Raw genomic sequence first — 25360 nt, 5'->3', positions numbered from 1 at the left:
GACAGTTGAATTTCTGGAGAACATTTTAATTATGGGTATTAGTTAAGTGGAGAGGAAAACATGCACTCACCTTTCAGATGCTTGTAAAATAAGGCACGTAAGTTCTTGGTTTTGGCCTATAATATAAAATCCCAATCCCTTGGTGAGGGAAATATGAAAAAGTTCAAGGAAATGTTTTTACTAGGCACTGCAAGATTGCAGATTGAAAGACAAGTTAACATCTTATTACATAACGCAACTAGGGCTGTCATGTGGGCTGACGTTAGAACAATGTTAGAGGCGGGTTATAACAAAGGGACAACCTCCAGCTTCAAAAGCACCAATTGTTTCCAACAGACAGAACAATAACTGGACGCGCTCCACAGGAGGTGTGCGAGTTTGGGCTTCTGATCGCGTCGAAACGTTCAACGAACCGCCTGCAAGTTCCACTTTCATGTGGATGTTGTTTTCAGCCGCAGCTCTCCGCGTCTTAAAACTATGAGACCAACATGAACAATACGGACCGCGGGACTGAGCGCCGAAAAAGAGGAGACCCGAACTTGGTGCCGAAATGACAAACGAGCGAAACAAAAAGATTTTACTGGAACTGGTGAAGCAGCCGGAGAACAGCCGCTGCGCTGACTGCGGCGCGCCGGGTGTGTACAATAATAGCTTTTCCCGCCTCAGTCACTGTTGTTGGATTTTAACTCAGTTTACTGTATCTAGAAACAAATATGTTAAATATATATTCTGGGTTTACTCTATCAGTGATATTTTTCTAATGGAGTTAATCTTTTTTAACCACTTTTTTTTTTATAACAGCTGAACAAATTCAGGTAAATACTGTGAAAATTTAATGTTTTTAGGGTCTAATAACTTAAAATGTTATTGTTTGTGTTCCTTGAATTGCCATTAGTGATAAATACATCAAGTTATTAAATTTTCACCTTAAAATTCAAAATTGTTAACTGAAATTTGAGCTATTTTTATTCTTTGTTGTCAAAGAGAGTTTCTTATCTTTTCATTTAAAAAAGTAGATAAACACAAAGGTTTGGTGAAGTTGGAATGGGGGATGAGGATGAACTGCCTGTGGAATATACTCCACTACCATAAATGGAAAGTGACGTCACATAGTGAATCATATAATTTGCTAGCCAAGATGAAATGTAAAAGATGTCAGAATGTGAAAAAACTGGTTATTAAAAACATAATTAGTTTAACTGGAACAAGGTGGTTGCTAAGTTTGTTGTGGTAACAAAAAATGTTGATTAGTTTGGCTGGAGAGGTAAAATAAATATTGTGCTGCTTCTTCATAGTAAAGTGGATTTTCCAAGTATTCAGATCAAAATACAGCAAGAAATCTACCTGCTGTCAGAATTTTGGCTATGAAGGTCGAAGGTCACCCTGCAACCCCATTTTCCGTATCCGTTATTATTGCTGTTCATATGAAACTGAAAGGTGAAGGAATAAACTATTTATAAGCAATTATATCGAATATTGACACTTCTATTTGTGTATATGTTCATCAGTGTTTGAACACATGAATAGGAAAATTATTCTAATTTTCTAACTTGGAACTAGAACACACTCAATTTATGTTGTGACATAATTCTCAGGTCAGGTCTCTGACCTCTAAAACACTGAAGCATTTCTCATTTATTTGTGAGTCTTGCAGGAGGCGCAAGTTTAATTCTGCACAACCAACCTTAGAATGAGGCAATCTCTAGAATCTAATAAATTGTAATGTAAATTAAATGTTTTCCCAGCAGAGGTACTCAGCAAAAATTATTTAACTAATTTTTACTTGATACACTTTTTCAAAGTTTGAAAGCTTTCTTTTGTATGTTTAAAACTGTAACATTTGTCCACCTATATCGTGTGAATTTCTTGGGAGGCCCTAAACAGCCTCATAATCTGCTTATAAATTGGGCTGGCCCTGGTTTTGACATAAACAAAATCTTCTTGTGCTCCTCCCAGAGCCAGATTGGGCATCCTATAAGATCGGTGTGTTTGTATGTCTGAACTGCTCTGGGATCCACCGCAGCCTGTCCAGTCGGGTCAAATCCATCCGGCTAGACAACTGGGAGGATGACCTGGTTGAGGTATGAGCTTCCTCTCTCTACAGATCCATTTTTTTCATGTATTTCTAAAGAAACACTGATTGTTTGTTTGTAACTTTGACCTTAAAGTTCATGAAATCCACCGGGAATGAGAATGCCCGAGCTGTGTATGAGAAAGCCGTTCCACCGTACTACTACCGGCCTCTGGAAAATGACTGCAAGTAAGTATTCATACAGTTCGGTGAAGTTATTTTTCTGATGTCCCGATTGTGGAATATTTAGCAGCGTATGATGGACAACAGACTGCTGACATGGCGCAACCACAGAAAATAGAGAGAAGTGCAACTGCAGGCTGTAGAAGTTAAATGTGCATGAAAGCCTGCTGCTAGATGAAAGTTGAAAGATGCAGGTTTTTGTGGTTTTACTACAGAAAAATGTGTGAGACTGTTTCCGCATTTTGAACTGCAGCGTCCTGAGGGATCAGTGGATCCGAGCTAAATATCAGAGGATGGAGTTCAACGGGGAAACCAAGTATCCACCGCTGGCATATACAACAGGTGAGAAATTGATTCCCTTTGGGCATGAATGAGAACATAAAGCCTACTATTGTTATCCTGATTGAGCAAACGTTGTCCTGATAATGTGCTTCCTCATACTAAATGGTGTTAGGAAAACCAGTTTTATTGAAGATAACAGACAGTGGGGTATTGATTAGTTACTCATTGGCAAAAAAATTAATTTGTTCTCCTGAGAACAATCTGTGTGCCTTTTCTTTCTCACAGGCTTCCATGAAGGAATTTTGTGGAAGAAAGGGAAAGATAACATGCAGTTTCAGAAGAGGAAGTTTGTGCTGTCAGAGCGGGAATTCACCCTGTCGTACTACAACAAGGAAGATGTGAGTTTCCAGTTGCTCGGGTGCAAAAAGAGCAAAACAATAGATTGTTTTTTCTAACAAGCTTAATACAATATGTCTCAAAAACATTCATATCCTTGAAACGGTTTAAATGTTCACCGCAAGTCTCACAGAGGCCCAAATGCCCTCTGTATTTTGGGCAGAGGGTCTCTTTTCAAAGACCAACACAAAGTGTTGCATAACTGTGACTTGAAAGGAGAATGATTTCTGGGTTTTACAAACAAATGGGGTCATGAAGATCAAGGAACACAGCAAGCAATTCAGGAATAAAAATGTAGAGAGGTTTAAAGCAGGGTTAGGTAATAAAACTATCTCCCACACTTTGAAAATCTCACAGAGATTGAAAAAGCTACCAAGACATCGCCATCCACATAAACTGACTGGTCGTGTAAGGAGAGAATTTATCCGAGAATCAGCTTAGAGTTATTTAGGGGACACAGTGGACATGTTCTGGTCTAGTGAAAGAAATGCAGGTTTCTGGCCTACATGAAAAAATTTAATGTGTGGGAAAAAAAATACTGTCATGTTAAAACATGGTGGTGGCAGCATCACACTGTGGGGATGCTTTCCTTCTGCATCGAAAGGGATCTGATCAGAGTTGATGGATGGCGCTAAACAGAAAAAGCTACTACCCAAAACATACAGACAGAGCTACAATTAACTGGTTTATGTTAGTATGGTACAGTCAAAGTCCAGACCTGAATGCAGTTAGGAATTTTTGCAAGACTTGAAAATTGATATTGACAGACACTCTCCATCCAGTTCCACAGAGTTTGAGCTATTTTGCTAAAAAGAATGGGCATAAATGTCAGTCTCTACATGTGGGAAGCTGATGGAGAATTGCAAATGTAACAGCAACAACATATGGCTCTACAAAATATTAGCAAACACTGAATACAAAAACTTGTGCACATTTATGTTAATTTACTTCCCTTATCTCCTACGTTGCTGAAGTACTTCAACATGTCTGTCATTTAGGAGTCAAAAGGCCCTAAAGCTGTAATCTCCATCAAGGATCTGAACGCCACCTTTCAGCCACAGAAGATCGGTCATTCTCATGGGCTGCAGATTACATACCAGGATGAAAATAAATCCAGGAACCTCTATGTCTATCACGAGAGCTCTGAGGTGAAGCATTAGAACAGATCTGTTGTGTTTATTGTTTTAAAACTGGTTTTGGAGTTTCACATATTGGTCCTGGCTCCCTTTTGTGCTTCAGGAAATAGTAATCTGGTACAACTCCATCCGGGCTGCTCGCTATGCATACCTGAAGACCGCATATCCGACTGGTAGCGATGAGGACGTAAGATCTGACTCACCTTGAATTGCTCACATTCCTGTCCGGCATTTTTGATCATTCCTTTCAAGTCTACAACTCTTTTCTCATTCTTTGAAAGTAATTTGTCACGCATTTACAAGCTTTACTGAGTATCTCTTATTTGATTTGAATAAAACGATCAAGTGAAAGAGTTTTAATTGTCTTTTTGTGACAGCTTGTGCCAATGATAACAAGAAATTATCTAAAAGAGGGGTACATGGAAAAGACGGGGCCCTTGGTAAGTCATAAAGAGCATCACATTGTTATGTGTTTTGGTTAATTAGTCCTTTTTTGCATAGTTTGTTCTTTTAGCAGTGGAGCATTTCATTTCCAGTCATCCATTAGCTATTTTTGACGTTATTTGCTCTAAGATGTACATTTGAATGTTTCTGTTCCTCTTTCTCACATAGACACACACACACACTTCTCACTCTAATATAACATAATAACTACACAGTAGGTAACTTTGTTAAGAAAATTTCTCCTAAGTGGAGCATATTCATGGATTCTTTGGATTAAACATAATTTATGTTTAAACAGCAGAAGGAGTCTTTCAAAAAACGCTGGTTTATTTTGGACTCTCAAAACAGGAAGCTGCTCTACTTCAAAGACCAACTGGTATAGACCACACTTCTTCTAACGCTAATACCAGCCTACTGCACTGTAGATATCTGGCATCAAACTTCTGATTAATTTGAATATCTTTTCAAATCGCTGTTGCTCAAACAGGACGCAGAGGAGTTAGGGGTCATTTTCATCGGGACAGAGAGCAACGGCTACTCCGTGAAGGAGTGTGTCCCGAAGCACGCGCGGGGCAACAAGTGGAAGTGCGGCATCATGGTGGAGACTCCGGAGCGGCAGTTTGTGTTCATGTGCGAGCAGGAGAGGGAGCAGAAACAGTGGCTGAACGTCCTGAGAAAGGTGCTGTCCAGGCCCATGTCACCACAAGATTACTCCGGTAAGAGAAGGAGGCCAGGAGTGTGTCTGCGAAGCACAGAGCAGATGGTCCCAGAGTTAATGTTGCTGATGGGATCAGAAGAAGAGACGCAAAATTAGAACAGAAAAACTGTTCTCAAAAATATTCTTTCTTGTTTTAATGCAGTATAATGTACTATTAAAGCAAATGCATCTTTTAAAATTAATAGATTTGAAAGGTGATGCTTTGTCACAGGTTTAATTATGAACAGGCTGAAAGCTGTAATGGTTGTAAAATAACTAAACTTTGAGGGTTTCCTTTATAATTTCCACAACAGTTTTTAATTGATTGGTGGTAACTGCTGGTTGCACATTTTGTATTGTGCCATTTTGAGCCCTGACTAATTTCCTTTTCCCAACCCACACCCTATGGATCTGAGGTCAGGCTCCCATGCTTTCATTAGTAGTTTAAAATGCAGAAGTTAAAAGGCCTTCAAACTGGTTTAGGCAAACTGTGGGTGAGGGAAAAAACTATTAAAGAGACAGGTTTTCCTGTATAATCTGTTTGCTCAGTAGAGAAACAGTCAATAATAAAAGGAAGACTGATCTTGTCTGGCACCAATAATGCTCAGGTATGTAATTTATTATGTCAGCTAGATTGCAATACATTCCACCCGAATTGCTGGTTTTATTGGTTGCCAATTCAATTTTGGGAAATAAACAAAGCCCAATTGTCTAAATAAATTTAGAATGAGAATTTAGATCCTGTTTCAATGTATATGAATATTCCTCCATGTAATTATGAATAATTTCACTCTACAAAAGGGTTATAAATGTGTATTTTGTCCACAAAATATCATGGACATTACTCTTCAGAAAAGATTTATTTTGCCAATTTCTAAAGTTTTGACCTTTGTTTTTCCAGCTCAAGCCCATACAAGGCATAAGAGATGAACCGAGAAGAATTGCAACAGCAGAGATGATCATGAGAAGACTGCATCCAAGACCTAAATAGCCGAACTTCTGTCACTGCACTGAATCAGACATGACACTGAATAATAACTTCCTGTTATAAGCTCACACTGGCATGATGCTCCGTCCTTGGTTTAAAAAAGCCACATCAACATAATCTGATATTACATTGGCACTGTGGCACTGTTGCTCCGTATCACCATGCTAACTCGACATTTCTTAATTTCTAATGATTTGAAAAAGAATTCCACACATATTAATTTTTTATTTGGCTAATAAAATTAAATTAAATGTGTTGAAAATTTACTTATTGACAATTATGCTCAGAAAAATAAATGACTTTTATGTATAAGGTGTATCTTGACTGCTTTTAAAAATGTGTATGAGAAAAAGATGATTTGTGGAAAAAAAATATTGTATATATTTGTCTTTATAAATACGTTTATCTTTTTTTTAACCCTCTTGTATAAATGATATTTTTTGATACATGCTCTACGGCTGTCATTTGATGCAGAGCCAGTTTTCTGCAGCTTGTTTACCGTGTTTAGGCGCCCCCCTGTGGTAAGTGCTTTACCACCACTGTAGAAATACGTAACAAATATTTCTACATGAATATATGACATTAAGGCCTCATTATTCTCGGTTCGCCTTTGAGAGGAGCTTGACGAGGGGACATGTAATGCAAGAACCGCCGCTGGAAGTAGCCGTTTTAAATTGAAGCTGTTCGCTGGATATTGTTGAAGTAATCCGCGTGCATTTCCATACTTTGACGCCAGAGGGCAGCATAACCGCTTGCTATATTTGGGAGTTTTGTCCCACATGGCTCACTGTAGCAGCCCGGTGTTGGAGGTCGGGCATGCTCCTGAAACGTACACTGCGAACCGATCCACCGAAATGAGCGCGATTAAGATGAAAATACACACAAGCAAGACACAGAAACGTTTTTAAATCGTATTTTTGCCCAGCTGCTAACCTGCGACTTGACGCAAACCGTGGAGGAGCCGCAGAAGAGCTTTGGGAAGTGTCCGTCCGTTTTGTCCTACAAAGGCGGCGGGTGTTTGACAGCGGGAGGGCCCGACGTTAGGAAACCGCTGCGGCTGGAGGAGGAGGAGGCAGGAGAAGAAGGAAGAAGGCTCCCTGAAGACTCAATGAAACATTAAGGAGTCATTTTTGCTGAGGGAAGCGAGCTGAATCATGAGGAAGGACGTGAGGATACTCCTCGTTGGAGAGCGTAAGTAGAGGGATGTAGTCGGTAAATATGGCAGACTGATAAAATGAGCTAGAGGTTACTGCTAACTGAGAGGTTCTGAAATCCAACCGGTTAGCATGGATTCTTTTAATAATATGCGAGTTTATGATGTATGAAGGGATTATTGCCTGTTTTTCCATTTTTGGTGAGGTTACTATCCTTTTAATTGTTTACTGATTATTGTAAATTTAGAAACGGACTCTTCTATAGTCACCATATATCTTTAATTAGTTGAATTTGAACTAATTTTCACCATTTTACCCAGATTTCTGGCTCTTTTGAGGCTCATACAAATAAACACAAATATTTAAACCATTTTGTTTGTCTACCTTTTAGTCAAAAACATGTTGGTAACATTTTCTAATGTAATAATAATTCTATTTGAAGAAGCACTTTTGTCTTAAAAAATAATATTAGCTGGAAAGCATTTCAAAGAGCAAAATTATGAGATGGTTTGTGTCCCATAATTTAAAAAAAATCTGTAAAAAATGCCCCAATTTCCATTTTAAATATAGCATCCACCATTCAAATCCTGAATCTTCAGCTTTTTTAATGGTTAAAATAAATGTTGTTTAACTTGTAACTGTCATTTTATTCATTCATAGTATTATGTTAATGTCACCATTAAAAACAGCCACAGAAAATGTTCTGCCTTGAAACAAAAAGGCATTGGTCTCGTTATAGTTCTTGGTGTAAACAAAATATTGAAATTTTGATTTATTTCTATTTTTTGATGGAAACGGGACATTACACAGGCTATTAAAGCCATGTATCCATCCATCCATCCATCCATTTTCTGTTCACCCTTGTCCCTAATGGGGTCGGGAGGGTTGCTGGTGCCTATCCCCAGCTACGTTCCGGGCGAGAGGCGGGGTACACCCCGGACAGGTCGCCAGTCTGTCGCAGGGCAACACAGAGACATACAGGACAAACAACCATGCACACACACACACTCACACCTAGGGAGAATTTAGAGAAACCAATTGACCTGACAGTCATGTTTTTGGACTGTGGGAGGAAGCCGGAGTACCCGGAGAGAACCCACGCATGCACAGGGAGAACATGCAAACTCCATGCAGAAAGACCCCGGCCGGGAATCGAACCCAGGACCTTCTTGCCGCAAGGCAACAGTGCTACCAACTGCGCCACTGTGCAGCCCAGCCATGTATCAAATCAGTTTATTTTTGGTTTACGGGTGCTTGAAAATATGAGAAAGACTATTTTCAGAATACAGTTCTGGAGATATTTTCGTTACAAAGATGCACCAATTAAATATTTTCTTCCTGATTCTGAATTAAGGTTTCCTTTGAGCTCTGACCTGCTGATTACAGCCGATTTAGATAAAAAAAAAGATTGAACCTATTTGTGCATCAGTCCCAACCTTTACCTAATTTTTATTGAACTGAAGTAAGTGCATAAAAGTAGATGCTGTTGGTTAATGCTACTGTAGATCAGTGTAATGGAAGTTGTTTGTTTGGTGCATTTGATGGATGTAAAAAAAATATCAATATTTTTCAGTGTTTGACCAGACGACCACAGAGCCGAGCTGTTAAAGGGGAAATGATCAGATTTCTATTTTAAACGTAATTTTATTATTTCGTTTACTTCTTGGAAGGAAATAATATCTGATTGGCACATAAATTAGCTGCACATTTGTATAATTTTTTGGGATTATCAAAAATGCCATTAATAAAATACATTTACTAAAAATGTAGTTTTCATATTATTTTAGGCTTTAACTAAAACCCATGACTTGAAGATATTAACATGTTTAATATGGATTAGTTATGTATATATTCAATTTATAAAAATATCATTCACATTTCCTTCACTTTGACAAACTGTTCTCTAATTTCCTCAGGTTATTGTGGATAAATAACAGTTTAATATCAGAATTCCCATCTTTTCCCCCCAAACTTTGCAGGTATTGAATCGCGTCCTACTAAACTTTCCTTCACCTGGTTTGTTTGTTCTCCTGAAACGCTGTCAGAACTATTTATATTTCATCGCTCCATTTGGCGAGTAGGACTGTTACCGAGAGCAGAGCGGCCAAACGCTACGTGACAACTGAAGTGGAGTTACTCAGCTGTCTGAGAGGCTGATAGTTGTAAAATATAATCATACAGATCCATTTTTTTAAGCTTTCTGCAACGTTTTACTTACTTTGTTGATTTTACTGGATTACAAACATATTTTTGTAGGCGACTGTGGTTTTGTATATTTTCTTAGTTTTAGCATTGATAATTGTTAAAACTGGAGGAGATAAAACAAAAACAACTCTATTTTCTCCACAAACTCTATTTTTACAACAAACATGTGCACAGATTAGAAATAATTTTTCTCCTCATTAATTTCAGTCAGTGGGAAATATTTTTTTAATATTTTAATTGATATGTATTTCTTTGCATGCATGTATATACATGTGATGCTTGTGTTGTAATTATAACTAATTTTAGGGCTGCACAATATTTTGGGGGAAAAATCAATATGTTTTTTGAATGTTGCAATGTAGACATGACTGTGATAAATAAACAAGTAATTACCTGAAAAGAGTTAATGTTTTTGGACCACTTTTATAGGATGATGAGTAATCTCTATTGTTTATGGAAAAATATGAAATTTATTGTTTTCATCTCAGTATCATTTTATTGAAAATGTTGTTTTGTCAAAGAAAAAAAGCTTTAGCAAAGCCTCTAAATACCCTCCTAAACATTTTCTGTTTCATAAAACAACAAATGTCACTAAATATTTTACTGTCGCAGAGAGACTGGATGCTTGGGATTTAAAAAACAAGCTAACATTAATTGCGGTTTAAGGAGTTATTTGAAATATTAATATTACAGCCAGTCATATTTGCTCAATGATCTTCTTATCTTTGATGTTTCTCCAGAGATTTACATGTCAGACAGTAATGTTTTGGGACCTTTTGTTGAGCGCAGAGTTATGAAGTTTTTTACAACAGTCCTTTGAGAAGACGTGCAACTCTTTTCAATATTTAATGACGCAGACAGTATTTCTCTTAATGTAGTGAAACTCTGTTTCCTGTTGCTGCACCCATCATCTAATCATGCCACTATAAATGTCAGAGTGCTCTTAATAGTTTCGTTGTTTTCCTTGTGTCCTGCAGCCAAGGTGGGGAAGACGTCACTGATCATGTCTCTGGTTAGTGAGGAGTTTCCTGATGAGGTACGTATATCAACGTAAAGTCTGATGGCGTGTAATATGTTAGATTTTAACTGACTGTTTATTACACTTGTTGAAGTAAAAAAAAGAAAGACGTCAGCCAGGATTATAACGGTGGTCTGTCTGTCAGGTTCCTCTCAGAGCTGAAGAGATCACTATCCCAGCTGATGTGACCCCAGAGAGGGTTCCCACACACATCGTGGATTACTCTGGTAACTCTGTCTCTACACACACGTCCTCTCAGAAAAACCGTAGAAATGTCACAATTAACAAACCTGTCAGTTTTAAACCACTTTAGCCTTCCTGCACTTGTTCATACTTTAGATTTATTTTAATACACGTCTACCAGGCCAGAATGTGTTACTTATAATAAAGGCTGAAGCTTTAATCACTAAGTTACCTATTTATGTGTCATTGTTATTTAGATTCTTGATATTCCAAGAGTTTCTCCAAATAAAGCATCCAACAGAAAAATATTAAAATTCAGGAGGTATGGAAAAACAATTCATTGATTAATGTTTTTTTTATCATGTTTAGAAGCAGAGCAAACTGATGAGCAGCTCTATCAAGAAATATCCAAGGTAGGTCTGATTTCATTCTCACTGTTGTTAATTTATCTCATGCGTCTCAAGCTGATGTTTCTGATTCTCTTTGCAGGCAAACGTGATCTGCATAGTTTATTCAGTTAACAACAAGAAGTCCATCGAAAAGGTGAAAATAATTTCCCTCCACAATAAGCACAATTACAACTACAATGTGTTCAGGAACTGAATTTAATACCCTAAATATCAGACCTGATCAAGGCATACTTCCTGCTCCGTCTAGAAAGACGAATCTTTATTCTGATCTTAATATTTTACAGATCTGGATATTAAAAAATAAATAAATTCTGTATTATTTACTTTCCCAGTTTGCAGCTTCTACACTTGAACCCTGATGAATGTAGAAATCTAAAAAAAATAATTAAGAGTCAGGTTTTGTGCCGAGATCTCAGTATTAGCTGGAATGGTTTAAAAACTTTGGTAATTTGTCTCTGGAACTGCAGTAAAAAAGTATATTTTCTTGATCAGATCTTGATCAGATCATTTGCAGAATGTAATTCTGTATCTTCCTCCTAAAGGTGACAAGCCACTGGATTCCTCTTGTAAACGACCGCACAGATAAAGACAGCAGGTGAGTAAACACTACAGTAACAATCATTCTTTCATAGTTAATCCTTCACATACTTTTTCAGTTCACTTAGTTACAGAAAGCATTTTAAAGTGTTTATTTTTTGTGGTTTATGAGATATATTTTGATTAAAAAAAAGAAAGAAACTCTTTATTAAAGTGATACTAGCAAAGATTTTTGTCTTTCCAGACACAGTTTTATAGATGAAAAAATTGTTGGCGATGCTGATTGGTTTTATGTTGATCAGCTTTATTATTTCTGTGATAATAACTGGCTGTATTTCAGGGTACCACTGATTCTCGTGGGGAACAAGTCGGACCTGGTGGAGCACAGCAGCATGGAGACCATCCTGCCCATCATGAATCAGTACCAGGATATTGAGACCTGTGTAGAGGTAAAAAACTGATTCAGCCTCTTATTCTTTACACAAGATGATGAATATAATGTAAGTAGGCCACAGGATCAGGCTTAATTACACCAGAGTGATGAACCTATGAAACGGTGAAGGACCTGCTGAGAATAGAGATCAGACCCTGACTCCGTTTGCATTCTGGCTGAGTCATTAATGGGTTTATGTTACCGAGTCCCTCGCTCAGACCCCCTGACATGGCTGGGAGCACGCTGAGTTAGAGGCTTGGCTGGCAACCGTCTGTATTGCTGCTTTTATTCAGATTTCTACCATGCCACACATCCCAGTGCAGTCTTTAACTCTTCAGACAGATCGGTTACAAGGTTAGAGGAGCTCAGCAAGGAGGACGTGAGACACGGCACATACACTGTTGGCACAGGTTTAGACTGTCACACCTTCCGTACTAAATAGTGTGAAGCAGTGTTTTACTGCGGCCTTAGAGAGGACAGGGGTTACGATACACAACATGGAGACTTGGTTCGGTTTGTCCAACTTATTAGCAGAGGATGTAGGCATGAGATGCTGGTGGTTTGATAATTCTGAGTAAAAGTACCAGAGTTTACAGTATTTACACAAAAATCTCATATTGTTTCCTGGTCTGGGATAGAGTATGATCACAGAAAACTCGTATCGCTGACTCATTCTCCAGCATCTCATCAAAGACTTTAACCTGTGGAAACAATATGAGATTTTTGAAAATATAACTGGTTAAAACCTTTGTTTGATTTTAACAATCAATTAAAATCCCCACCCCAAAAAATTAGGTTCAGTTTGCTACATTTTCGTGAGGATTTGCACAAACGGTTTTAATTTTAAACATTGATAGATGTTAAAAACTGCAAACAAAAGGTGAAAATCTAAATTTGAAAGAGATTTGTGTTGCTGTAATACAGGAAGTATTGACTTTGGAGAAAGAAGTCCCTTTGTGTGCAGAGTAAGTCGATACGCATGAGGAAATTTATCCTTATGAGAATAATGCATTAGTATTTTTGCATATGTATTTATCTCCATCATTGAATCCCTGCTAAACTTTTTTTCTGTGCAGATTTCTAGTTTGACATTTCAGGATATTTTTTTGATCTTTGAACTTTTTTTTTCTCAGTGTTCTGCCAAGAACCTGAAGAACATCTCTGAGCTTTTCTACTACGCCCAGAAGGCTGTTCTCCACCCGACTGGACCTCTATACTGCCCAGAAGAGAAGGAGGTGAGGTTTATTAGAAGCAGAACACATTTTGAACTCTGAAAACGCAGGGGGAACATTTATACTTGTAGGTGTTTGGTGTGTGTGCAGCTCAGGTATTTCTGGGCTGTTTTCCCTGCAGGCATTTTGACAGGCTAAACTTGTTGCATTTGTGTGATTGCTACCAGTAACTCTGGTGCACTTCCTGCTGAGGTGTAGCTACATGTTAGCTTAGATAGCTCACATTTATAAAAGTGGAAATTGTTAGAGATCAGTATTACCCAGCTCTGTCTTCTGATATTTCTCTAATGCATGAGTGGCTAGAAATCAAAGTTGATTTCGCAAGTATTTGTCTAAAATGATGTGAGATTTGAACTTTAATAAACATGTTGGAAAAGGAAATAGTTCCTGTTCGTGAAATATTTGCTGCAATATTTCAGCTCAGAGAAAAGAATAATCATCTTTATAATCATCAAAACGAGGAATTATGAATTCATCGTAACATTGAGTTTATTTTAGAAATGCTGCTTTTAGGATTTTGATGCTGAAGGTCTGTCCAGTTGATGCCAGTTTTAAACTATTCTGATTTATTTTAATAGTTTTAGGTTCAATCCTGCATACAAAAATGAAAAGTGGGAACTAAAGAGTATTTTTTTTCTCTCTAATGTCACCTTTAGAACATCTCATTACTTTTATATAAAATTTTCTGTGTGTTGCAGTTGAAACCTTCCTGCATTAAGGCTTTAACTCGGATATTTAAAATCTCCGACCTGGACAACGATGGGGTCCTGAACGACAACGAACTCAACTTCTTCCAGGTAATTCCTTAATTATGCGTTTGATTGTTAGATCTGTTGCTACAGAAATTAATATAAATTAAAGAAGGGAACCTTATTTAAATAGGCATATTTAGGTGTATATTGGGAAAAAAACTCTCAATGTCTTGTTGCTTATGTTTACAGAAAACCTGTTTCAATACGCCTTTGGCACCTCAAGCCTTAGAAGATGTGAAGAACGTGGTGAGGAGGAACATGACCGACGGAGTCAGAGATAACGGACTCACCCTCAAAGGTCAGACTTTGTGTCTGTTTGGTTTCCTTCACCTCTCTGTCAGGAAAGTCAGGTTTTGACCGGATCCCATTCTCTCATTGGCTGGTCATTGCAGGCTTCCTCTTCCTGCACACTCTGTTCATCCAGCGAGGTCGACACGAAACCACATGGACGGTGCTGAGGAGGTTCGGATACGACGACGACCTAGAGCTCACGCAGGAATATCTGTTCCCTCTGTAAGCATTTACTCAAGACACAGTTCTGTTTAAAACTAAAAATTATAAACCTGCAATACAACACACCAGAATTCAATGTTTAGTCTCGTCTCCTAATTGGATTTTGATAGAAAACATCCAGACAGAGGAGTCCAGGAGGCATAATAAGCCAGTTTAGTCACTGTGACTCTATATTACCCCATGGCCATGAAAACCTGCCAGCGGTCATATATTTCCCGGCGTGGTTGCTGGTGTTACCTTATGTAACACAAAGTGACCCAGAGTCCATCTCTGTTTAGACAGTGCTGCTGGAAACTCATCAGGTCAGCTGCTGAACTAATGTTTGTGCCTCTATTTCAGGATAAAAGTCCCTCCAGACTGCACCACCGAGCTAAACCACAACGCTTACCTCTTTCTGCAGAGTGTCTTTGACAAACACGACAAAGTGAGTGGTCATGCACATCAGATCAGTTTAGTTAGTTTGTGCCCATTTAGTTCAAGATGCGCTCCTAATTTGAATGCAGCAAATTTTCTGCCAAAACCAAAAGTTTAACCTGTTTGTTTTAATGCAGGACAGAGACTGTGCGCTTTCCCCAGAGGAAGTGAAGGACCTGTTCAACGTATTTCCCTACATGCCCTGGGGTCCAGATGTCAACAACACGGTGTGCACCAACGATGAGGGATGGATCACATACCAGGGATACCTCTCCCAGTGGACGTAAGTGGCTTTCTATTAATACATGCATACAGCCTCCCACCAACTTGGATTAACCCAAAAACCTTCAACACAAGGTCACACACCAGAGTTTCAGAGCATCTAAGTCCTGATTTCTCTTTGTTTTTCCTGGCAGGTTAACAACATATCTGGACGTCCAGAGGAGTTTGGAGTATTTAGGTTACCTCGGCTACTCCATCATCTATGAACAGGAGTCCCAAGCTGCTGCTATTACTGGTAATGGATCATATTGTCTTTAATGTTAAATGTTTTTTAGGTAAGCTGTAGTTGAACAACAAGTAAACAGGGATTTTAACTAAACAATTAGTTAAAATTGTTTAGTTAACAATTATCAATTTTATCTAAATGGTTTTGTTTTTTTTAAAGCATCTAAAAGTTGTTAAACATCAACAGTGTAATTATTATATTTATTTATTTGTTATTCTTATTTTGTGCATCAATTTCTTCCTTAGTGACGCGTAACAAGCGCATAGATCTGCAGAAGAAACAAACTCAGCGAAGCGTCTTCCGGTGTAACGTGTTGGGGGCGCGCGGCAGCGGGAAAAGTGGCTTCCTGCAAGCTTTCCTCGGCAGAAACCTGCAGGTCAGTCAGAGCAACTATGAAAACATTTTAGAAAATGCATCCCATATTATTTAATTCAGATATATCACATGATTTACTGAAAAAATATGTATATGTCTAGAATGTTGCAAGTTACAATAAATGTAAATAATGAGAAAATAAAACTGAGTGATGAAATGTTTGGTTTGTAGAAAAAACTAATAACTAATTGTATTAGTAGATTTTGTTGATTTATATACAAATTATCTATGATTTGCTACACAATATGATTTTAACATCAAATTTAATTTCATTCATTAGTATTTTGACTTACCAACTGTAATACACTCAATCAAAAACCAAATCAATGCGTTTTCACAACATTTTTTTAACAATTGACAAATTTTGAAGAACGTACATTTAGTGTAGGATTAGCTTGTCCGTATTTACAAGTCTAATACTTGCAGATTTATAACAAAGCTAATTTATTTTAATCCAGATGTCAAATAAACTGTTAAACAGCCGGATACCCCACTTTCCATTCTTCAAAATGGCAAAGACAAGAGAACATGCCATTCAAGTGAGACAAAGATTTGTTGGTGTTTACAAAATGGCTAAAATAAAAAAAAAAAAAAACTTCCACGTTAAACTGGCTCACATCTACTTCTGTACTTCTGTCAATAAATAGTTCCAAATTAACTTATTTTAACTCAAAGCAAAAATGTTCCTTAAATGGATAACATTGACTTCATTGTCCACTACAGAGACAGATGCGGATCAGAGAAGACCACAAGTCCTACTATGCCATCAGTACGACCTATGTTTACGGTCAGGAGAAGTACCTGCTGGTAAGAACCTCTTATTCTGAGCAGAAGCTCTCCGGATTACAGCTAAATAATCGCTTTGTATTCCAGCTTCAGTTCGGGGCTGACAGTTAATCCCTCCGTCTCTTGTCCGCTCTCCTCCAGCTCCACGAGGTGATGTCAGATTTCGACATCCTGTCCGAGCCCGACCTGTCCTGCGACGTGGTCTGCCTTGTGTACGACGTCAATGAGCCTCGTTCCTTCGAGTACTGTGCTAAAGTCTACAAGGTGCGGCTCCAGATGGTTGGATTGATACATTTCTGCATCAGTATTAGAGCAAAACGTTTGAATATTTCTTCCTGCAGGAATGCTTCCTAGACAGCAAGACGCCCTGCGTCGTGGTCGCTGCCAAGTCCGACCTGCACGAGGTTCGGCAGCAGTACAGCCAGTCGCCGCTCGACTTCTGCCGCAAGCACAAGCTCCACCCACCGCAGCCGTTCACGTGCAACACGACCGAAGCGCCCAGTAAGGACCTCTACACCAGACTCACCACCATGGCCATGTACCCGTGAGTATCAAAACACAACCAAACCTTTCACTCCTTATCTAACTTGTCATTCTTTTTCCTTGAAGAATAGCTGACCATAACAGATTAAACACCATCGATTGTATCACGTAACTTCTACATGATGTGACTCACCTGAAGTTGTTCAAGTTTGGTCTCAGTCTCTGAAATCAAGTTTCCACTTTTCCACATTTCCACCATACATCCCAGGAAAGTATCTCTAACTCTTTGTCTCTAATAAACTAGAGCTGAATAGTTTCATTCAGTCATGAAAGTCCTTCTAAACCTGATTGGTGTCTTACAAACTCAAAGCTCTTTGATCAGATTAGAATTCGGATTGGATTATGAAGCACTTAAAGGGATGTGCTTGTTTAATCTCATTGTATCAGTTTTTAGAGCCCTATTCTTTAAATACTGAAATCACACAATCTGCTGAGTGCGAGTAGCACTTTATGAGTTTAAATAAAAGTCATGGCAGATGGGCTTCTGGGCCCACTGAGGCTTGGTGATGTTGGGGCAAAATCTGCTTTAAGCATTAGATTATCAGAAAAACCAGGTTGTGTTTATTCTATTGATCCTCTGCAGGCTGACTGTCCCCATGCTTCACTTCTCAATAAATAGGATTAAAAAAAAAATAAGATCTGTTTAAAACATTTTCTGTTTTTCCCTCACAAATTGAAATTTAACACAAATTAAATTTCAGATTTTTTTTTTTCCTTAAAAAAATGCAAATTTGTTCTGCTAAAATAAAAGATTAATTTATTTTAAGGTATTTTTGGTCAGGTTTATAAGGGGTGCTTATGATACTTTTATACCACTAAGAGTATTTTTACTTTTCTTTAGTTGGTCATCAATTTGTCCGCAGCGACTTTAGTTAAATAAATCTCTAATGATTTATGTTGAGCTGCGGCTCAATGTGGAGTTGAGCCGCAGCTTTGCTTTATGTATTTGTCAGTGTTTATGTAAAAATGCTCCATTAACCTTTTGTGCTTCAACTTTTTGTCCTGCAGTGTTTCACCAAGTGATTGACGTAAAATCGCCGGTACTCTGCATGAAAAACATTAACAGAAGTTGTAAAAGAAAAAAACAAAGCATAATAATAATAATGGTGTTTTATATATTACTGCTTAGCTGCAGCACAACTGCAAACATCATCTTATGCCTGACTTTAGATGAAAACAGTTTGGACTTCAGGAGGAAAGTCACCTGAAAACATTTTGGTAGCATTTCCGTGCCACACAGTTCACTTTTTTGTTTTTTTTTATCAACTTGTGTGTAATCTGAGTAACCAGTTAGGAAAATATGTAGAAAAAAAACTGATCTTGTAATTTTTTCCCCTTGTTTTTCTGGTCTTCATAAAAGCGTCATACTTTAGTTAAGTGTTCGTTGCCAATTTTCTTTGGATTAAAGTAGCAAACAGAAAAATACATGAACTGATCCAATCTTGTAGTTGAACAAATTGTTTTCCACGTTTACTGATTGCCCCGTCTTCATTGTTTTGTATGCTGTTTGCTGTGTGCTGTGTTGCTCTCGTAGTGAACACACACATCTCTCTGTGTCTGTCCGCAGCCACGCCCGCCTCCGCTGCATGTGTTCCTGCAACAGGTGCACTTATTGCCTGTGTCAAAACCTCCTCAAGTTGGAGCTGCTGCGCAGCATTAAGGCGCAACTCTCCAGGGTCGTTTACAACAGGTTCATACACAGATGAAGCCGTAGTGTTTTTACCATAGACTCCCTGCTCTTCCTCTCCAGACTCAGTAACACTGCTGGCAGTCGTAGCTCCTCTGCTCTCCCTCAGTTTTTGGCAGCAGTCAGATTTCCTCTGCATTTCCACTGCAGGAACTAAAACAGTTGCATTAGTTGCAGAACAGGAATGGTTTTGGTTTTTGTCACAGTGGGAGGATGTTACAGGAAAAGACTTGAACACATCAATGCACCTGTATGTGTCGGATCATTTTAAATGAGACATCCTCGTTCATTTGGTGTTGGATGTCTTGGTTTCTGCTGCAGCTCCAGCCGGCCGAGCCGCTCTCTGTTCAGTCTGGCACATGGCGTTGTGACCAGCCTGTGCCGGCTAACACCCAGGCTGGTAGCCAGGGAGGTACCGTGTGTCTGCGTGGAAGTGGCGTGTTGCATGCTGCATGACTGCAGCGCTAGCTAAACGGACAGGAAAACATTTTTGTTTTCAGAGGCATTTTTATTAAAATGAGGATTGATTTATTAAAGATAGAGAAGTAAATGCAATGTTTGCATATTTTTAAGCCAAATAATTATAAGTTTGTCCCAAGGCTTGACAATATAATTTCCCAATTTCTTCTTACCAGATACAATTTCCAATTTTAAGCATTTTTTCCCTCATTTCTTTTCTAATAAAAAGAAATTACAATTGGCAGAAAATATTTTCAAAAATGGCTTCTATTGCAATTGTCCCTTTTTAAGTTGTATGTTGGATTTTTAGGTCCTGACTGTGAGAGTTTTTATTTAATTACAAGTATATAGTCATAACATTAGTAGAATAAAGACGATTTTACCAGAAAAAAAATCTTAAAAATAATGAGAAAAAGTTTGTTTAATGAGAAAATAGTCCCTTCTTCAAAATATTCAGTTGTTTGCATGATTGTTTCAAAGTCTGGCTACAGATAACTTGATAATGATGTTTTATTTAAGTATTTAAAAAGTATTTCTGTAAATTATCTGCATGCACTTTCCTAATTTAATGTGCTATTTTTGGACTTCTCATAAACTTACTACTTTATTCTTTTAATATTATGACTTTATTCTTGCAATTTAAAAAAATAAATGAATCTTAACCTGGTGCTACTATCCCATCATTGAGTTGACCTGAATTCAAAGTCCAAATAAATAAAAGCTGTAAAACTCGATTGTCAAACAACATGGCCGCCCTGGGCGCTCTGACATCACTCTGAACTATGGAATTCCATGAAGTGCATTTGTGGAAAAAAAAAAAAAATCCAGATTTATCAAAAATTAAACGTTCAAAAACCTAAAATATTGATAAAATTGAATTTATCATCAAGCTGTAGTGTGGACTTAATATAACTTCAGATGCATTTTAAAGATACAGAAAACAAACTAAAGCTTCTTTTAGCCTTTTCTAGCTTGTGTGAATCGTCAGATCAGTGAGCTGTTTGATGCCTGAGTTCCTGCAGTGGAGTTACAGACTGTAAACTCTGACTTGTTTATATACAAAATGAGAGAAACACAGCCATTCTTCTGAGTTTGTGTTTCATTCGCTCTGAAAACTTCATTCTGTTCAGCATGTTTAATTTCTCCCTGAACTCAAAAATCCAAAGTACTTGTTTTCTCTGGATAACTTTAATCAGCTGCTCGTCTGATAAGATTTGATGTTTTCAGTCTCATTTTGTCTTTTATTTTCTTACCTAACGCTGAAGTCTTAACACACAGTGGACCATAATATTCCTGCTTTGTATTTGAATTTGAATTGAACATAATCAGGTTGCGTCTGTGTCTCCTGTGTGTTAACGCCTGATCAATTTGATTAACAGGCTTTTTGAAATCAGAATGTGTTTTTATGTTTTTGATTGATTAAATTGCACCGATCACTTTAATTTCATCCTGTTTTTCTTTTCCCCCCATGCCTGTTAATGTCTTTCCTCTCTGTAGGTGTTCATATCCGTGTTTCTGGCTGCCGCTTTTCCTCTTCCTCTTGCATCTCTTAACCTTTTTTTAACACCTGATGCCCTGACTTACTTGTTCTCTAGCTTTTAAATTAAACCCATGTTGGTGCTTAGCGAAAGGCTGCCATCTACTGGTGCGTGAGAGGTTTTGTCTGTCTCTATAATCGGAGCGCAGTGTTTTGAATCTGGTGGGAGTTTGGTTTAACCAGAGTGAGGGGAGTTGTCGGGTGTGGGAATGTTTCTGATAAATTTGACCCGAATGGAACCGGACCGTGCCACGTTTCATTCAGTGCTAACCTTTTTTTTGTTTCGATTCCTTTTTCTTCTTCTTCTTCTTCTCGGTTATTAAAGCAGCAGCTGTAGCTGTAGATCATCACAGCCAGCTGAGCTAGAACGACTTCAGGAAATGCTTAGGATTTATTAAAGTTTCACATCAGAACAGCCAGAATGGTCACAAAGATGAATCTGGTAGTAAATGAAAGAATCATAACATCTTCAGGCTATAATAACAGGTTTATCATGGGACAGTATTACTTTCCAGGCTGGCTATTTTTTGGTGTGAACTGCGTTTATTTGCTGTTTGTGGAACGTTTTGTGTTTGAATTCTAAAGAGATGTGGAGCTGAGTGAAACTGTTTATTTTAATCATTATTCTTTTTTGTTTTATTGTTTTATAAGATTCAAAGGAAACCTTTCTGTTAATAAAAAAAAGTGGAATCACTACTTCTAATTAATTGATTTGATCAAATTCAACAACCTTTAACAGTATAAAGCTTGAAGATTTTAGATTTATACACCTTTTTAAAAAAAAACATTTAATGTTTACTTCTGAATCCACTGTCAGTTATTGTAGAAATTAACTTTTTTAATTGCAACATTAAAATATAGTTTAATGCAATCATACAATTATATTATAGGATGCATTAAGATTCTTCCATTGTTTTGAATTTGGAAGGAATTCAGTGATGAACCTTTAACAAAAGTGCTTCACAATTAATGCAGTTTGTCAATTGTCATTGCAAATGAAACCAACCAATTAACTTTAGATTTTAACTGTCATTTAATATAGTACATAGTTATGTATTCATAACTGAAATCTTAAACATGAGACTATCAGTATTAGGGATTAAAGGGATTCACTTGGTGAAAAGTCTAATTATAAATTGTTTAAAATATATTTTTTAAAAGAATCGTGGTCATTTTGAGGCTCACTGATGTTTGATATTAGTTTCCTTCTGTATCAGAGATAATAAACTAGAGGTCATAATTAGGATTTTCCCTCCACTCTCTGAGAGTTTTAGGATCTCGATCACCTAAATCTCTACTGGGGTGATCATTGAATGCCGACTTACTGGCCACTTTATTAAGTACACCTTGCTGCTACCAGGATGGACAGTTTTTTTTCTGTGGAAAAGACTCCACAAGGTTTCTGGAACATTCCTTGTTTGCTCCGTATTAACAGGAAAGGATTGTATAGTTGGTTGAAGTTTTGTCTTCTACACATCCACGATTCATATGATACTTCTACCAATCGCCCCTATAGTACTACAGATCAGTGAGATCTGTTGATTAATCACTTCAAACACCAACAAGCCATTTTCTGACCCCTGACTTGAAATGTTTGCATTTAGTCTCTTAAATTTGAGTTTTTCCACGTTTTGATGTGGAAGAACAAAAGTCGTAATTACCACATCCTGATGCCTAAACCCACTAAGTCTCTGCTTTGTGATTGGCAGCCAAATCGGTGTACATAATAAAGTTGCTCAAACAGTCTTGTGATTATTAAACTTCACGCACTGATATTGATATTCCTGTATCGTGCAGGTTAAAATTAAACAAACCACCTTGGATTTAATATGAATGTTAATGCCGTTTGTAAATTCCTAATAATAAAACAGTAACAGATGCACCACTAATCTATAGTTGCAGCCCCAGTGTGTATAATTCTGCGGTATCTCCCAGCTTCACCTGCTGTGTGGCGTTGTGACTGTGTTTGTGGGAACGCTGCTGGGCTGGGTGGAAGTAGCTCTGAGCTTCCTGCTGTCAGGGGAGGATTTCAGGCTGGTGCTGCAGGTTAGACGGTCATCTCCAACATGGAGGAGCCCGCTTATATGAAGGCCTCCGCTTGAGCAGCCAGCTTCTCCACAAAGGTAAAGAGAGAAACCACACCGACTGAGAGTTTCACAATCAGCAGCTGGTCTTATTCTCATCTCAACCATTGTTGGAGTTTCTGGCCAGAACGGTTACTATTGAGAGGCTTTTAGTCTGGTTTCTCTTTTTATGCTTACAAGAACATCAGTCATGGTGTGTTTCGTTTCACTATAAAAGGCATCTTTAAAAAGAAGAAAAACTGGCTTTGGTGTTCTTTTTCTTATGTTTTTAACTGGCTTTTTGCTCCTTTATTGCTTTCTGTTTAGTTCGCAGCTCATTATTGCCTTTATTTGGTTAGCAAATGTTAAACAGCTCTGGAGGAAGCAAAGGAGATTATAAGATGTGATTTTATAGTAATAGAGTCTCCACTCTTTTTCCAAGTTGAGAAATGTTCAGGTTTAAAGGATTTGTTTTTTAAAGTAATGTTCTTCGGAAAGCCTGTCCAAACCAGCTTATAGTGAATACTGATTGATTCTGCTTATAAGAATGATTCTGTATAATCAGTCAGGTATCAAATGTCCAGAAACAAAGAATTAAAAGCAGACATGGTGTTAGACTGGAGGTACAGCCTTCAGTAAACAATTAGCATCATTATAACCCAGAAAACAACTAAAATTCCAACTGCTGTAATTAGTAATGCAACACACTTTATTACTCATTAGTTATTGTTTATAATTATACATGTGAGATGTATTTATACTGCTTTAATTACATTTCTTTATTCTGGTTTTGCTAGATAAACAAAAATATTGAGAACATGCCAGTTGACTTATTTTTCTCTGGTAGCTAGCATTATATAAACAAAGCTTGTATCTCACTGTATATTTAAAACAAAGTTTGGTAGCTGTCCAGATCAAACATTAAGGAAGGGCAAATACTGTACTGTATACAGTATTGTTTTTTATTTTATCGGCTCATTTCCCCTGCTGTGATTCCTCCAGAGCTGCCGTAGAAATCAGATAATAAAGTTTTGTTGTTAGATTTGCTGCTTTTCTGACACCCACCTGTTTCCCTCCCGCTGTTTCTCCTCATTGTTTGACCCGGTACCTTTAAACCAAATGTCAAAACAAAGCCCGAGTTCCTGTTTCAGGCTCATTTTTATCCTTCGTGGTTCAGATTCAGGAAGTTCCCTTTCAGCTTTGCTTTGTCATTTGGCAACTCAGAGAAAGTCCATCACCGCCCTGTTGGTCCTGGTTCACTCTGCTTCCTGTTTGGGTTTTGACCCGCCCTCACGTCCTCTGCGTCTGTCCTCTCTCTCAGGCACATGGCCCAGGCGGACCTGAAGAACTCCACCTTCTGGCTGAGGGCCAGCCTCGGTGCCACCGTGTTCGCAGTGTTGGGCTTCGCCATGTACAAAGTGGTTCTAAAACACCGGTGATGGCGCGGCACGAGACGGCGGCTACTTTCCACTTTTTGGTCCTTTTCTAACTGAGAGACTAAAATAAAAGAAAAAAAGACTGAACAAACCAAACAGGCTCATTGCCTCGAACCCACCTCTCCCCTTTTCTGTCCAAGCAGCACGAGCAAGAAACAAACTTTTATACGATTGAGGTTCATCTGTATGTAGTTGGCAAAGAGACACTATTTCTAAATGCATTGGTTCTGTGGTCTTTTGGCCTAACATGTTAGTAAAAACTGATTTATGTCAGATAATCTGGTCCTGTTTTAATCCTCAGGCTTTCATCTAGTTTGACATGTGAGGCAGCCAAAATGAAACACTGCAAAGGGACTTGAATCTGTTTGTATTAAAGTATATGCAGTATGTTATGTATTTATGTAAGACTGTAGGCACTGTAGAGGAGCACCATAAGCCAAACGCAGCATCAGCAGGAGCAAAGCAGCATTTAACACCAACATCATGCACTTGTTTCATTTGTGTGTTAATTTATTAACCCATTGTTTGGAGTGCACCACATGAAACAGATTGCTCATGTATTTTTGTATTTAGTATTATTGCTCAACGTTTCTGACTGCTTTTATTTTTCTGGTTTTCAAATAAAGCTTTGACCTTCCTTTTCTTTCTATTTCTGCACCACAAGCAAACGACTCTACGAAGACCTCACCTTCCTAAAACTAGAAACGTGTTCGCCGCCCACTGCATCTTCTTCTGCAGCATTTACAATAAAGACTTCGATATTCTGTACTAGCTTTGTGTTTGTGTGTCAATAAGTGGAACCACAGCTGCATTTGGAGTAATTAAACCCCCGCTGTGAAAACCTTTTAAAAATTTCGGGTGTTCAGCAGTACAATGATTATCCAAGAACACTTAAATAGTAAATAAAGTCGTAATAAT

At 38.0% G+C, this 25360-nt stretch overlaps 2 protein-coding genes across 6 annotated transcripts; both read left to right on the top strand.

The window, feature by feature from the left end:
- Positions 1–331: 331 nt before the first annotated feature.
- adap2 (ArfGAP with dual PH domains 2) lies at positions 332–6580 on the top strand. 2 transcript variants are annotated; one of them, XM_028043039.1, is made up of 11 exons: positions 332–635; positions 1957–2081; positions 2169–2260; positions 2508–2596; positions 2822–2934; positions 3931–4080; positions 4172–4255; positions 4446–4508; positions 4811–4888; positions 5000–5228; positions 6111–6580. In XM_028043039.1, the coding sequence occupies exons 1-11, from the start codon at positions 551–553 to the stop codon at positions 6137–6139; spliced, it is 1137 nt and encodes a 378-aa protein (XP_027898840.1). In that variant the 5' UTR covers positions 332–550; the 3' UTR covers positions 6140–6580. The 2 variants fall into 2 exon arrangements, with proteins under 2 accessions (XP_027898840.1, XP_027898841.1); XM_028043040.1 differs by lacking the exon at positions 4811–4888.
- Positions 6581–6974: 394 nt separating this feature from the next.
- Positions 6975–25210, top strand: rhot1a (ras homolog family member T1a). 4 transcript variants are annotated; one of them, XM_028042421.1, is made up of 20 exons: positions 6975–7388; positions 10534–10592; positions 10720–10801; positions 11127–11170; positions 11247–11300; positions 11710–11762; positions 12045–12153; positions 13271–13372; positions 14068–14166; positions 14311–14419; positions 14514–14634; positions 14974–15058; positions 15186–15331; positions 15465–15565; positions 15802–15932; positions 16655–16738; positions 16859–16981; positions 17059–17261; positions 18828–18950; positions 24328–25210. In XM_028042421.1, the coding sequence occupies exons 1-20, from the start codon at positions 7352–7354 to the stop codon at positions 24443–24445; spliced, it is 1983 nt and encodes a 660-aa protein (XP_027898222.1). In that variant the 5' UTR covers positions 6975–7351; the 3' UTR covers positions 24446–25210. The 4 variants fall into 4 exon arrangements, with proteins under 4 accessions (XP_027898222.1, XP_027898223.1, XP_027898224.1 ...); XM_028042422.1 differs by lacking the exon at positions 24328–25210 and adding an exon at positions 20904–21619; XM_028042423.1 differs by lacking the exon at positions 18828–18950.
- The last annotated feature ends 150 nt before the right edge of the window (positions 25211–25360 follow it).

The sequence above is a fragment of the Xiphophorus couchianus genome, chromosome 16 (genome assembly GCF_001444195.1).
Source record: "Xiphophorus couchianus chromosome 16, X_couchianus-1.0, whole genome shotgun sequence".
Taxonomy (NCBI): Eukaryota; Metazoa; Chordata; class Actinopteri; order Cyprinodontiformes; family Poeciliidae; genus Xiphophorus; species Xiphophorus couchianus.
This window is presented reverse-complemented; position numbering and strand designations above follow the sequence as displayed.